We start from the raw sequence: 15,745 nt of genomic DNA on the forward strand, positions 1-15,745 counted from the left end.
TTTTGTTTTTACAAAAGCGATTGTTACTGTCGATTTTTCAACGCGCAAAGATACCGCGTAGAGCTTAGAGAGCTAGCTATAGCAAAGAACACACCGTTAACCAAAGCGGAAGGTCAGCTTAACGAGTTGCAAAGAGATTTATAATACTTGTGAAGCATTTTTTCATTATTTCAACTGCCTGGTAATCCATAGCTCACAAACGTCTGCTTACTTGAGCAAAACATTCCTTTCCCATTGTTATAGATGCGAAATCATGGGCCAATCAAAATTGGCCTATTGTCTTATCAAGAGCCAATCAAATACGTTAGAAATTTCGCGCCAACTTGAAAGGAATGCTGCGTGCTGTCAAAATTTGCTTTGGAATTATTTTTGAAGGCGACAACAATAAAAGAAATGTAGAGGTGTTTGAAGTTATGGATATGGATGATTCATGGATGTTAAACCAGCGAAATTCGTTTTAGGAAGTGTGAAGGTTCGTTAGAAACAGTTCAAACATTGACAAAGGTCTGCTCATTGGCTTAATAGCCATTGATTTTCGTAAGGCATTCGATCTTATTGATCATGATGTTTTACTAACTAAGCTCCAACTCTATTGTCGCAGTGATTCAGCCATTGCCTGGTTTAAATCTTATTTGGAAAATCGTCGACAGTCTGTTATGATCGCAAAACGCTTATCCTCTCCTAAATCAGTATCTCATGGTGTTCCTCAAGGTTCTGTTTTAGGACCTTTGCTTTTTATAATATTTGTAAATGATCTATCTTTAATTACTAAAGAATCTACACTTGACATGTATGCTCATGATACAACTCAAACTGTGTCAGGGAAAACTCTTGAAGAAGTTGAATCTAAGTTGGCCGATGAATTTAAACCTATTCAATCCTGGGCGTCACGGAACAAAATGATCCTTAACACCTCTAAAACAAAAGTCATGCTTGTTGGTAGCTCTCGTAAACTATCTACTCTTGAACGTGACATTTCAATCGAAGTAGGTAACACAAAGTTACAAACAACTGATTCTGTTAAACTGCTTGGTGTCCAAATTGATCGATCGCTAACATGGGACTCTCAAATTGATAGTATTGAGCATAGAGTTTCACAACGTATTGGCTTACTTAAAAGGAATAAGAGGTATATACCTCATCCGGAGAGAATTTTGTTTTACAATACACTTATTAAGCCACTTATCGAGTATTGTGCCCCTGTTTGGGGAGGTTGTTCCAAGGAGGGTAAATATCGCCTTCTTAGATTGCAGAAAAGAGCAGCTAGAACAATATTTGATGCAGCACGTGATGCACCTTCTGTCCCTATGTTTAACAAACTTGGTTGGATTCCTTTTAATGAATTGTGCAATTACTTGACCGGTGCTCTAATGTTTAAGATCTTAAATGGGATTACTCCTAGTTATCTACTCAATTACATTAAACCCATGAAAGATGTTCACAAATTTGAAACTCGCTTTTCTAAGTACAACGTTAAGGTACCGAAAATATCATTGACTACAGCTGGAGGCCGCTCATTCAGTTTTAGAGCGTCTACTTTATGGAATTCCTTGTCTGTAGAATTGAAAACTGCATCTTCTATAAATAATTTTAAATCTAAATACTTATCGAGTATTCTTTTAAACCAGGAATCAATGGACCATTTTAAGATTTAGTTAGTTTTATTGGATATAAGTATATTTTTATTATTTATTTATAATTATTTAATCATATTCTAGTTAATATAGACTAAGTCCAGGGCTTGCGCCGGTGTGGTTGAAGACAGGGAGACCTGGCGCGACACAGAGCGATCTGGCGTGACGAGTCGCGCCAGGTCTCTCTGTTCGCGTGGCCTGGCCCCCACATAGGTGCGAGTCTTCGACTTGGTCTACAATATATAATATATTATTCTTAGTACTTTTTTATATATGTATATTTATATTTTCATGTAAATATTTATATTAAGTCTTTTGAGGGCCACAAGTTTGTAAGCTTTTGCTTTTGGGTGTTACCCTCTTTAAATAAAGTATATTATTATTATTATTATTAAACAGAAATAGTACAGGACTTCCAAAAAAAGGCAGCTGCACAGAATAAAGAGACTGAAAAGAGAGACTCGGTTCGATACTCGAAACACAAAATCTGGCAGAATAGCAAAGACGTTGGAGCTTGACTTTCCGATAGCACAACAACCTACTCAGGCTGTTTGTGCTTATCCTGTTGCCTCACCAGTTATTGGATGCATTCCCTTCGATGGTCTTCAAGAACTTGCTTCTACACCAAAGAAGAAAAGGGAAAGAAATGCCGTCTCGGTCAGTGTAATTATTGAATACCCAAGCAAGTCCGCGTTTCAGCGTTTGCCCGAAGAGTATGAGGGAATTAGAAAATCTTTGTCATATGGACAAACGGGAAGCTTGGGAAAGGCAGCTACGAAATTCAAGCCTTTGATGAAGAATGTTGTAGCCAATGTTTTGAAGATCTTGTCAAGTGAAGTAAATCATTTGTGTTCAAGAAAGAACCCCTCACTCCTGAGAAAAACGTCCCCAGAAGATCTTAAAAATTTAAACTTACAGTTGCTCTGCGAAGAATGGAAGACTCGGGCTCTGGCATGTTCAACGAAAGGCTAAAAAATGGAAAGTCTCACAGGAGTGGATCTGTCTCGATCTGTCTTACTTAAGCAGAGAAATCGGCACATGAACGCTACTGCTTCTGTTATTAGTCTTATGGTGAAATCAGGATCACTTGAGGTAGATATACTATTCTTGAAAAACATGACACCCACACACACACAAAAAAAAAAACAAATAAAGAAAAAAAACAGAGAGAGAGAGAGATAAAATTACAAGGTTCAGTTAACTGTTTTAAATATTTTGGATAATTATACTGAAATGCTATATCATTAGTCCGGAAGTTATTGTGAAATAAGTGGAGCAGAATGGAGTAATAAGGAATATGGCAATACACCGGGAGCAAAAGCTAGCAACTGCATGTGTTTTCGATTGATTTGTAATATTTCTTGCTGGTCAGGAATAACTATTTTACATGCAATCGTTATTGTCAATGGTATTCCTAGTCAAATTTGTGACACCTACAAAATTTCCATTCCCAATAACCTCAACTGATTAGTAATCTTTATTAAGTAATTTTTGAACAAAGAGACTTTCATAACTTGACCCACGAGTGATATGATACGTATGTCTTGTCGGGGACATCGTCAGTCCTTTTCGGTCATGCGTCGGTCAAATTCGTCAAGCTCTTCGTCGGACGAAAAAAACAGTTGGATGAATTATCTTGACCCGCGAAATCAAGCAAAAACTGCAGGCGGGATGATTTTTAAAGAGCTTGCTTTTAAGAAAAAAGGAATCGTGTATCCCTAGAGGAGCTTGCACCGAAATGAAGTATGAAGGAAGGGCGAGAACCATTGGCGTCTTACCAGCATACACGGCCGAGCAATTGCAAATCCAGCTGAAAGAAAACATGCCTTTCCTGCGTAACGCCCCTCTCAGCAGCTATGTAAGGATTGGTTTAAATTCTTTCTTACTTCATTTTATTTGTTGACTTTTTTAAGGATTAAGTTGTACCGTTCAACGAGTAGAGGTAATGCAATGGAGAAAATGACATCTGGTGTGCTAGATTATTTAAATGCACAATGTTAACTAGTTAATCTTTTACAAAGTTTTTTATTATATGATTAAGTGACTCGATACCTCAGTCAATCAATCTATGACACGTGCTTTTTCAGTAGTATCATATAGCTTTCTCGACGCTAACTACACCGTATTATCAGTCTTCAATCTATCAAAATTCTACCTTCTTTCTCAATCTTTATCCTATCCACGTACATCAAAGTAAGTGAATTTATTGATCTTGTAATAGCTAGCATAATTGATCTTAAATTAATGTTGTGTTTTAACCTGTATTTCAGTTCGAACCAGTTTCTTAGTTTCTTAAGATCGTAACAATATCTACCGTCAATAAATCTACTCTAGTCACTGCAACTGCGTTCGAATGGTGTACTCTATGGTTATCTACTAAAGGCTATCTTCTATCAGTGGTTGTAGACTACATTTAGTTCGAATTTGGTACGTATAGCTGTGTTATTTACGACTGTACATTGCTGTATAACTTCTACTTCGCCGTACTTGATTTCGTTGGAATGATCGGAATGCTGTATGGTTCAAAGGAACATTGATAACCGCATGGTCAAAGGAATGATCGGAATTCAATAATCTGCCAATCCAATAATGGAAGAACTGCGACAACTGAAACGAGCTAGGAGCGCCGCCAAAGGGCTTATTACAAAAACACAAAATGAAATCAAAGAAATGCTACTCAGCGTCGACAATTTAGAATCCATAAAATTGAAAATTCCCGAACTGGATGACGCGATGGACAATTTTCGAACTGCTCACGAAACTTACCACGCCAATCTGTCTGACGAATGCGATATAGAAGAATCCCATGAATACTTCGAAGCAGAGATGACAAGAGTTTGCGATTTAAAACGAAGAATAGACTCTATAGCCACAGCATCAGAGTTGGAGAAGAAGTCATGCGATCCAAAGGTCGATGACGACAACGCCAGTGTCACGTCTCATCGCAGCTCACGTTCGTCAAGGGCAAATATCGCCGCACGAAAGGCAGCGTTGAAAGTTCAAGTGACACTTCTTAAAAAACGACAAGCACTTCAAGAAGAAGAACTGCGTTTGAAACAGAAAATGGAACAATTGGAACTGGAAACAGAAATAGCAAAGGCCACCGCCGAAGAAAATGCCTACGAAGGTGAGAGCAGTTACGAGACAGTTTCCAATGAATCGAGCGGCGAAGAAACAGACGAGGACAGTACGGAAGAAAACGGAGATTTTAAAAGGCCTAAGACACCATTAACACCACCACCGATGCTCAACTTACCAGCCGACCTTAAAATATCAATCAACGAGAAGAAGACAGAGGACTTGAAGAAGGACATCAAGATAAAATCGGAAAACGAAGAAGCTATTCTTAGCGCGATGGCGGCCCAGAGAATGCAAGCTCAACAAATAGAGAGCCTACTGGTTCAGCAACAGCGACACACCCTTGCCTTGATGCTACCTCAGCCTGAGGTACCAACCTTTGACGGAAATCCGATAGAATATTGCAGCTTCGTCCGAGCCTTTGAGAATATCATCGAGTCCAAAACGGAGAGCGACAATGCAAGATTGTACTATCTTGTACAATATACAGCTGGAGACGTACAGGAGCTGATGCGGAGTTGCCTTTCAATGCCCCCCGCAGAAGGCTATCGCGAAGCCCGAAAACTTCTTAAGCAAAGATACGGCCAAAGCTACAAAATAGCAGCATCGTATGTTGGTAGACTAACCGAAGGCAACCCGATAAAGACCGAATCTGGCGAAGCACTGCGTAAGTTCTCAACCCTTCTCACGAGCTGCAGGAACACCCTAAGAGAGATTGGATTTTCGAGTAAAATAGAAAACCCGGACACGCTGAAGCGCATTGTGGACAAGCTGCCATACGGGTTACGCCTGAAGTGGCGCGACATCGCAGATAGGATCACCGAAAGGGACGGAAGAGAAATTACCATTGACGATGTAGCCGCATTCGTGGAGGATCGCGCGAGAATTGCAGCCCATCCAATATTCGGTGACATGTCAAACAACAGCAACCTGAATACAAACAAGCCAAGAAGTTACAACGAACGAAACACTAGGAGAACAATGTCGTTCGCAACTCAAGTCGACGCGAGAACATCTCCAAACAGCAATAACAAGAACAGCGAATGTCTCAATACTACGACGTCTCGGAGACTTCCAGAATGCCCGTCATGCAGCAATAATCACTGGCTTTCTCAGTGCTCCGTCTTCAGAGGAATGAGCTTAGAAGAAAGACACAAACTTGTTCGCAACAAGAGATTGTGTGACAACTGTCTTACCAATGGTCACGTAGCTAATTCTTGTTCAAAGGCAAGCTTTTGCAAGGTGGATGGATGCACACAAAAACATTCGACCTTTCTTCACCCAAAGTCGAGTACAGCTAAAGAATCCAAACAAGATGGCGAGGCAACAAGCAGTGATTCGAAACAAACCACCAACCAAAGTTCCTCCCAGGTTCGAAACGGCTATGTCAAGAGTCACCCAACAGTCCCGACCCGGAAGATAATAGCCTTGCCTATAGTTCCTGTGAAGGTCAAGGCAAGAGACTCCAACAAGGTAGTACAAACGTACGCGTTCCTGGATGGGGGATCAAATACCACCTTTTGCACAGAAAGACTCAAACACATGCTCAATGCCCAAGGAAAGGAAACCACTTTATCTATCACGACGATAGAGAAGGTCAACAGCAAAACTGAGACAACAGTTCTTGGCCTAGAGGTATCAGCCCTGGATGGTACTGGCCATCTAGAAATTCCTACCGTATTCTCCATTGCGAATCTTCCTGTCTCGACAGAAAGTATGGCTAGTCAAGTAGATGTAAACAGTTGGCAACACTTCAAAGGTCTTAGTATACCAAGCATCAATGCAGAGGTCGACTTACTGATTGGCAGCGACGTTCCCAGAGCCCTGCAACCGGAGGAAATCAGAGCAGGATTAGAAGGAGAACCATACGCAATGAAGACCATTCTAGGATGGGCGGTTGTCGGACCACTGAAAAATGGAGCCCACGAATTCCACATGTCGAACTTTGTTCAATCTGAAGCAAATCTCGAACATCAATTTAAGAGTTTCTGCAATATGGAGTTCAACGACTCACAATACGACAACAAGAGAACTATGTCAATGGAAGACAGGCGAGCTCTAAAGATCATGGAGGAAACTATTTGTCGTAAAGATGGGCATTACGAGTTGGCGCTGCCTTGGAAGAATGACGCGCCCTCTCTTGAAAACAACAGATGCCTTGCTATGCACCGTCTTCTGCTCCTGAAGAAACGACTCGGGAAGGACCCCAAGCTACACGAGATGTATTCAAGATTCATCGACAATCTGCTCGAGAAAGACTACGCCAGAAAGGTCACTGACTGTTACGTCGCCACGAATGTTACCTGGTATCTGCCTCACCACCCTGTGTTCCATCCAAAAAAACCCGACAAGGTCCGCGTCGTATATGACTGCTCAGCTAAGCATAAAGGCAAAGCATTGAACGATGAGCTTCTACAGGGGCCGGACCTTAACAACTCTCTGATTGGGGTGCTTACGAGATTCCGCGAGGAACCAATTGCCCTCATGTCAGACATTGAATCAATGTTCTATCAGGTACGAGTACCGGAAGGAGATCGTGACGCTCTACGATTTCTATGGTTTAAGGATGGAGATCTCGAAGGTGAAATAGAAGAGTTCCAGATGAATGTCCATCTGTTCGGAGGAACTTCATCGCCTAGTTGCGCAACGTTTGCTCTACGCAAGACAGCTGACGACTACTCAGGAGAATTCAGTACACAGGCAATCGAGACAGTTAAGAGAAATTTCTACGTCGACGATTGCCTCAAGTCTGTGGCTACCGAGAAAGCTGCAGTTCATCTCGCTAAAGAGCTGCGTGATCTATTGGCAAAGGGAGGCTTTCGTTTGACAAAGTGGATGTCAAACTCCGCTGCGGTTCTCTCGACAATCCCAGAACAGGAAAGAGCGCCTTCTACGAAGACTCTGGACTTCGATTCTACATGCATTGAGAGAGCTCTTGGCGTTCAGTGGAAAGTCTCATCCGACACCTTTGGATTCGCTATCGTTATCAAGGACAGACCCGCCACCAGACGAGGTATACTTTCGGTAGTCAGTTCGATTTACGACCCGCTGGGATTCGTTGCTCCATATACGCTACCGGCTAAGCTGCTGCTCCAAGACCTGTGCCGCCAAAGACTAGGGTGGGATGATCCTATGACAGAGGCAGACCTTCAACGCTGGCAGAGCTGGTTGCAAGATTTACCACATCTGGAAAGCTTAGCTATCCGTCGTTGCTTCAAACCAGACGGATTCGGTGAAGTCTCATCAAGCCAATTGCACCACTTCTCTGACGCTTCTCAACTAGGCTATGGAGCAGTAACATACCTCAGACTAGTCAATCGAGAAGGGAGAATTCACTGTTCTTTCGTCAATGGCAAGTCGAGGCTAGCACCCCTCAAACCAGTTACCATACCGAGGTTGGAGTTGTCTGCGGCTGTTCTCTCCACTAGACTCGATCAGATGTCTCTCAAAGAGCTTTCCATCCCAGTGCTAGAAGATTCGAGATTTTGGACCGACAGCACATGCGTACTTGCATACATCGAGAATGAGGACAAACGATTCCATACGTTTGTAGCAAACAGAGTGACTGCAATACGCGAGAAGTCAACAAGGACTCAATGGTCGTATGTCGACACAAGGTCCAACCCTGCAGACGATGCGTCAAGAGGTTTGTCGCCTAAAGCGGCCTTAGGAGATAACCGCTGGCTGAATGGTCCAGGCTTCCTTTGGAATTCAGAAGAGAACTGGCCTCGACGTCCTGCTGTGAAACTGGAAGATAACGACCCAGAAGTGAAGAGGGAAGCAGTAGTCAACGTTATCTCCACAGCGGAAATGAACGGGGATATGGTAAAGCGCTTCGAACGGTTCTCCAGTTGGACCCGCCTGCGCAAGTCCGTTGCCTGGATGTTGCGGTTGAAGTCAAATCTCCGTAACCTGTGCCGCAAGCGTCGGGCTCAAGAGACTGTCAACACTTCGAACAAGCTGGATCCGATAACAGTGGACGAGATGAATGCGGCAGAAAGGGAAATCCTCAAGTTAGTGCAGAAGTCGGCCTTTCCCGAAGAGGTTGTCGCTCTATCTTCACGTAATTCCACAGTGTTGCAGTCAAGTTCTATCTACAACCTCAGTCCTCAGCTGATTGATGGCCTGATATGTGTAGGAGGTCGTCTGGCGAACGCACCGATAGACGAAGATCACAAGCACCAAATTATTCTCCCTAGCAAGCAGCATGTCACCGAGCTGTTGATTAGACACCACCACGTTACTAATGGTCACTGTGGCGCAGAGCATGTTTTATCTCATCTAAGACAAAGATACTGGATTGTCAAGGCCCGAGCAGCGGTGCGCCGTGCCATCGGTACATGCTTCTTTTGCAGAAAGAATCACGGCAAACCACAGCAGCAAAAAATGGCGGACCTGCCAAGAGACCGCGTGACTCCGGATAATCCACCGTTCACATCCGTCGGGATTGACTTCTTTGGACCGTTCTTGGTACGTCGTGGAAGAACAACAGTAAAGAGATACGGCGTGATCTTCACTTGTCTTACCGTACGAGCTGTTCATATAGAAATTTCACACAGCCTAGATACAGATTCCTTTATAAACACGCTAAGGCGATTTATCGCAAGAAGAGGCCCACCTAAAGAAATTAGGACGGATAATGGGACGAACTTCGTCGGGGGCGAAAGGGAACTTCGCGAATCGATCCAATCAATGAATCAGCAAGCCATCCACGACGCGCTTCTAGCAAAGAATGTAAAGTGGACATTCAATCCACCTTCAGGCTCGCACCATGGCGGTGTGTGGGAGCGATGTATCAGATCGACCAGGAAGATTCTCCAAGGACTTTTAAAACAACAAACCATCTGCGACGAAACGTTATCCACCCTGATGTGCGAAGTAGAAATGATCATGAACAGCCGCCCACTTACAAAGGTTTCTGAAGACCCGCGAGACCTTGAAGCTCTGACTCCCAACCATCTGCTACTGCTACGTCCAGGTTCGACCATTCCCCCAGGTATTTTTGCAAAGGAAGACGTATACAGTCGGCGAAGGTGGCGACAGGTGCAGTACCTAGCCGACGTTTTTTGGAGGAGGTGGGTGAAAGAGTACCTGCCCAGTCTACAAGCCCGCCAAAAGTGGATCAAAAAGCAACGGAATCTGCAACCCAACGACGTCGTGATGATCGTTGATGATACCACACAGCGATTTTCATGGCCACTAGGCAGAGTACTAGAAGTTTACCAGAATAGTGTGGATGGCTTAGTACGGTCCGCTAAAATAAGGACGAAGACATCGACGCTTGTACGTCCAGTCAGTAAGATTGTACTTCTGGAGGAAGCAGATGTTGCAGCCTAAACAAAGGACTCTACGATATACTATTGTGCAATGCACGAGGGACACTAACTTTGAACTCTTAGTTTATTACATACCATTTACGATTATTATTGTTACCGTTCAGTTTTCTTGTCCTCCGGCCTTTATCCTTATAGTTTATTGTAAAGGCAGTACTTAGCGCCTTTAAGGGGCCGGAATGTTAACTAGTTAATCTTTTACAAAGTTTTTTATTATATGATTAAGTGACTCGATACCTCAGTCAATCAATCTATGACACGTGCTTTTTCAGTAGTATCATATAGCTTTCTCGACGCTAACTACACCGTATTATCAGTCTTCAATCTATCAAAATTCTACCTTCTTTCTCAATCTTTATCCTATCCACGTACATCAAAGTAAGTGAATTTATTGATCTTGTAATAGCTAGCATAATTGATCTTAAATTAATGTTGTGTTTTAACCTGTATTTCAGTTCGAACCAGTTTCTTAGTTTCTTAAGATCGTAACAATATCTACCGTCAATAAATCTACTCTAGTCACTGCAACTGCGTTCGAATGGTGTACTCTATGGTTATCTACTAAAGGCTATCTTCTATCAGTGGTTGTAGACTACACACAAGGTCCAAGAATTTTTTACTTTTTTTTTACAAAAGTCGCTTCAAGGAAGACGAAGAAGAGATGGTACCATAATGTTGTTGTGATTGTTTAAACAATCAAATTTAGTTTGTAAGTTAGCTCTCCTTGTTTTGTAGATGGTCAGCTGACAACACAATGACAACAACGTCTGTCACATCATTCTGGTTCGCGGTCGCATGAAGAAGGTTGCTTTCAACTGCTTTCGATGAAAATAAGCAGCTCAATTTTTCAAGCTTCAATAGGATAATGCTTTTAATGGTCATGGCCAATGGTCACGGCGTAAGAATCAAAACTTTATTCTCCTCTCGCATTCACTTCTTGGTTCGTCGTTGGCACCTATACATGATCAAAGTTTTTTCCAAGCGATATTCAAGAGGTGGCGATAAAAGAATTGACTACGATCGATCGATGGAGGCGAAGTTTCCACCAAATGGTTCGTAGGGTCAAAGTCGAATGCAAACAAGAATCGAACTCAAAATGTTTTCGTATCATCGACGCTTGGTGCATTTGCAGGCATTCTGAACTTATGCAAGGAGGAAAGAACGAAAACTTTGGGTCTAGTCAAGCACATATTGGACCTTATTCAAGAACAGAGGCTTGACAACGAAGACGTTTCGACCCCTAATAAATAGAATAAGAGACCATTACTTGATGAAAGAAAGCAAAATCATGCCCATTCCAAGCTGAGCCAGCCAAATCAAATCCATTCCCAGCCGACTAGCCCTCCTTCAAATCTCATTCAGCCCAGCCCGACTAATCTTATGAATCAGTCCAGCCCACCAAAACTTAATTATTTCAAGCAGAGCCCGCCAAATCTTGATTGCAGTTTTTCTTCATGTACTAGTGGCAGCAATGAATTTTCCATAATAGAAAATAAGAATTCTGATTATACTCCAGCCGTGAAGAAAAGAAAAATAAGAAAGCTGGCAAATAGAGTCATCAAAGAAGTACCGTAAGGCCACGTGACTAGGCCTTGTGACGTCAAGTTGTTTACAACGCTTGTATATACGAAGAGACAAAGAGAAAGATGAAAGCGAGTGTTCCAAAAACCAAAAGAGGAGGACAATATTGTGTTGCTGGTGCACCAAACGATCAAAGCTGCACCAACTTGATTTATTCTGAAGGCATAACTATGTATCAGTTTCCTGTTAACCCCGATATACGAGAAAAATGAGTGAAGTTCGTGCAAAGGCATAGGAGAGATTCTAGGGAATCCGTAAACAAATATGCCGCCCCTTGCTCGGCTCATTTTGAAGATTCGTGTTATGTGCGAAGACCTCTACTTATTGAGGGAATGGCTATGAAAATGAACAAGGTTTTAATAAAGGGTTCGGTCCCAACTCGAGCTACGGTGATACCAGCTAATTAACTTTATTATTGCATTCAATATTACGTTCAATAATGTCGTTAATAATGTTGTCCTAAATCTACCTCTAATGTAAAGGATCACTTCAACTGTACTTCATCTAACATCATCTATTGCATTCAATGCTCTTATTGTAACATGCTGTATGTTGGAGAAACTGGACGAAGATTAGGTGATTATTTCAGAGACCACCTTTACGATATTCCAAGAAAGACCTCTCTAAACCAGTTTCTTCACATTTTAATTCTGCGAACCACTCTAACGAAACTAATGCTATTGTTTTTAGTCATTGCTTAACACACGGTAGCAATAATTCACGCTAAGCAAAAGAAATGCGCTTGATTTATTCGCTAGGCACAGTTAATCCGCACGGGATGAACGAACGCTTCACCTTTAATTAGCCATTACAGACTTACCATTGTTATTTTCGATCTTTTTGTTCTCTTTTGTTTAACGACTTTCTATTTTCTTATTGGTTTGTTTTCCCTCTACACCACTATATTAAGCTCCATCATTCTCTTTCTCTCATTGACTCTGACGAAGGACTAACGTCCAAAACATCAGTCTACTTTTAATACCCACGGTGATAAAATTATCAACTACGACACATTTTGTTCCACTAAAAAACGCCGACGCAGTCCAAGCTAGTTCCAAAAGCAATCGTCATCGACATGGTGTTCAATTAGTGTAGTTTTGCGTTTTTCATGATTTTCGCGTATTTTGGGTTCTACTGCTGGATTTTATCCGAACATGCTGGTATTCCATCAGTAAGGTTTGGCGTTTTCAATGTGTACGCGTGCTTTGTATTCCGCTGATGAAGTTTATTCGTACATGCTGGTATCCCATCAGTGAAGTGTGGCGTTTTTTCTTGTTTCCGTCAATGAGGTTTCACGCTTTCAAGCTCCAGCTCAATCACAAATTGAATGTGATTCCACACTTCGTTCACTGCAAAATCTTAGAAATCTGTTTGCGCCACATGCAAGCACTTCTCTACTCTCTTATCCAAGTTCTTGGGGCCCAACAACGACGGTTACTCATCCACCCTCCAAGAGTACACGATTTAATCAAATACGAGAAACATGGACTCACGATTTTCCCTGCTTATCGGAGAAGAACACACAAGTCATACCAAACAAAGCTGAAAAACTGTCTCTGATTGATGCAGGCTTAAATCGACGTAAAATAGTTTTTGGCAACAAAGACGATTCTTTGCGTTTTAAAGAAACTCTTGGGAAGGCTTACCCAAAATCTAAAGCTGGTGGGGAATTCGAACAGCTAAGAAGTGGAGTAAGGCCTGGCGAATTGATCCTTATCAAGCCATCACCCCGTTTTCGCAAAGGAATGCATTGAGAAGTGTGTTGCAGATATTCAAAAGTAGATGCAAGCAAATGATCTGAAGTTGAATCGGGATAAAACTGAAATTATGCTAATTCACTCTAAATTTAAAGCCTACATTGACCCATCGATCATTTAAATTGGTGTTGATGTGATTGATGTTTCCTCAACTGCCACAAACCTTGGTTTTAAATTTGATAAGTTCCTGTGTTTCCATGAACAAATCAAGCAAGTCTGTAAGTCCTCATTCTATTTCATCCGGAACATTGCTAGAATTAGAAAGTTTCTTACTGATTCTTCTACAGAGAGTGTGATTCATGCATTTATTACCTCCAAGTTGGACTATTGTAACTCACTCTACTATGGTCTCCCGAAATATCTTTTGAAAAGGCTTCAGTATATTCAGAACTGTGCAGCTAGATTAGTAGTTCAAGCGAGTACATTTGATCATGTCACTCCAGTTTTGATAAAATTGCACTGGCTTCCGTTTTGCTGTCCGTTTCCGAATAATATTCAAGATATTACTCATTGTGTACAAGTGCTTGCATGATATCCCTCCCCCATACCTGGCTGATGCTAAAAAATTAGCGCAATCTCAGATCTACAACCATGGAGTGTCTAGAAGAACAAAGATCTCGTCTGGTGACCTATGGTGACAAATCTTTTTACGTTGCTGGCCCTAAACTGTCGAATGACCTCCCACTTCAAATTAGGAAAAGTTCTTCAATCCAATTATTCAAAAATGAACTGAAAACTCATTTGTTCAAGAGGTTTGTCTCCTCTGGTTCAAAGTGAACATCAATGAACTATGACATTTCAATAATATTGTAACATACGTGTGATATTTATTTTATTTTGTATTGTGAAGCGCCATGAATTTTCATATGTGCGCTATACAAGTTTGATTATTATTATTATTATTATTGGCTAAATTGTCCGTTACTTAAAAGATATGGCAGAATTGGGACAAGCAATTGTACATATAAGGCCACTTCAACAAGACCTAATCCATCTGAGTCAGATGACTCTTCAGAGTTAATACGTGGCCTTTTTTAATTTCTAAATTCGATCTTTTTCGATTAATTATAATGTCTTGCATATGCACCTATCAATGTAAGTCCTGGGGTAAACTTGTAGGATGGGTTGTTATTCCGGAGTCACTTATCTCAAACATGTGCCCTGGGTCAAAACTTTTTTCAGAGAGTCTATGTTTTGGTCCTGTTTGATTAACAACTTTTTCCCCACCTTTTCCACCCTGGGACATTTGAATTTTTTAAAAGTATGTATATCAAATCCCACTCGCTGCCTAATTACCCTCTTCCAAGCAAATACATACGTATATATTCATAACTTATTTGGAACTAAGTTGATGTGCAACTATGTACAAAACGCCAAATAAAATATGTCTGTCTCTCTGTCTGTCATGTTAAAGAATGACTCTGCTTATTCAGTGTCCTATTTATGATTGCGTGTTATTAAAAAAGCAGTGCTAAGAATGCTTGGACGAGAAATAACGTAAACCAAGATCCTATCAATAGATCTATCATGTAGGGTTCAAAAAACTATAGCATATGTAGATCAAAAAAATCAAAGTTTGACAGCAATTTTGTTATCAATAAAGCACAAATTAAAATTTAAAAAGCTAGAAATCACAAATTGAAAAGCGCCGTATTTGAGCTTGCAATAAATGACCGCTTTGTATTGTGACGTCACAACGTGAAGGCATTATTCAAAACAGACTTCAAATTATCGAGTGAGTATTTATAATATTTCTATTCCTGGGTATAAATTTATCAGTAAGAATTCAGAAACAAACGCCGAAGGTGTTGGACTGTATATAAAAGATAAAATCAAATTCATTAGAAGGATGGACTTAGACATAATTACCGATGGTCTTGAGTCGTGTTTTGTGGAGGTTGCCAGAGCTAAATACCAATTTTAGAATGTGATATATTTACAGACACCCATACAATGACCGTGCATATTTTCAAGAGATTTTAAGAAAGAAATTAGAATTTATAAATACCAAAGGCTATAAAGCCTACATTTGTGCTGATATAAACATCGATTTTCTTCGTTATAACACAGGATAAGCAAACTTCAGACTATCTTGATGATCTCAGATCAACTACCTTGCTTTTGCTCCCTTCTTCAGTGCTCTGTTTTAATAATTAAAGCTACACGAAAAGGAAAGAAAATGCAAAACAGATGTGACGTCGCTGGGAATCGAACTTGGACCTGCTGCAACAACTGTGCCATCCTTGCTCCTGTATAGCTCTTCTATAGCTAAAGCTAAGGCATTTTTTTGTGGCTCCCCTTCCAAATTGTTTTGAAGACCGGGTGGCCGTGGCGGGCTGAAAAAATGAGAAGGCGCTGGGTA

The 15,745-nt window shown here is 41.2% G+C and overlaps 2 protein-coding genes across 2 annotated transcripts; both read left to right on the plus strand.

Moving 5' to 3' along the window:
* The first annotated feature begins 3,633 nt into the window (after window positions 1–3,633).
* LOC148908532 (uncharacterized) lies at window positions 3,634–4,689 on the plus strand. The gene is made up of 3 exons (XM_089035914.1): window positions 3,634–3,827; window positions 3,905–4,637; window positions 4,672–4,689. The coding sequence occupies exons 2-3, from the start codon at window positions 4,224–4,226 to the stop codon at window positions 4,687–4,689; spliced, it is 432 nt and encodes a 143-aa protein (XP_088892040.1). The 5' UTR covers window positions 3,634–3,827; window positions 3,905–4,223.
* Window positions 4,650–10,573, plus strand: LOC148908533 (uncharacterized). Its single transcript, XM_089034899.1, has 2 exons — window positions 4,650–10,423; window positions 10,501–10,573. The coding sequence occupies exon 1, from the start codon at window positions 4,698–4,700 to the stop codon at window positions 10,047–10,049; it is 5,352 nt and encodes a 1,783-aa protein (XP_088891025.1). The 5' UTR covers window positions 4,650–4,697; the 3' UTR covers window positions 10,050–10,423; window positions 10,501–10,573.
* The last annotated feature ends 5,172 nt before the right edge of the window (window positions 10,574–15,745 follow it).

This window comes from Actinia tenebrosa, unplaced genomic scaffold (assembly GCF_029948245.1).
Source record: "Actinia tenebrosa isolate PJP-AT-01 unplaced genomic scaffold, QUT_ActTen_1.0 PGA_scaffold3__52_contigs__length_22856419, whole genome shotgun sequence".
NCBI classification, from domain to species: domain Eukaryota; kingdom Metazoa; phylum Cnidaria; class Anthozoa; order Actiniaria; family Actiniidae; genus Actinia; species Actinia tenebrosa.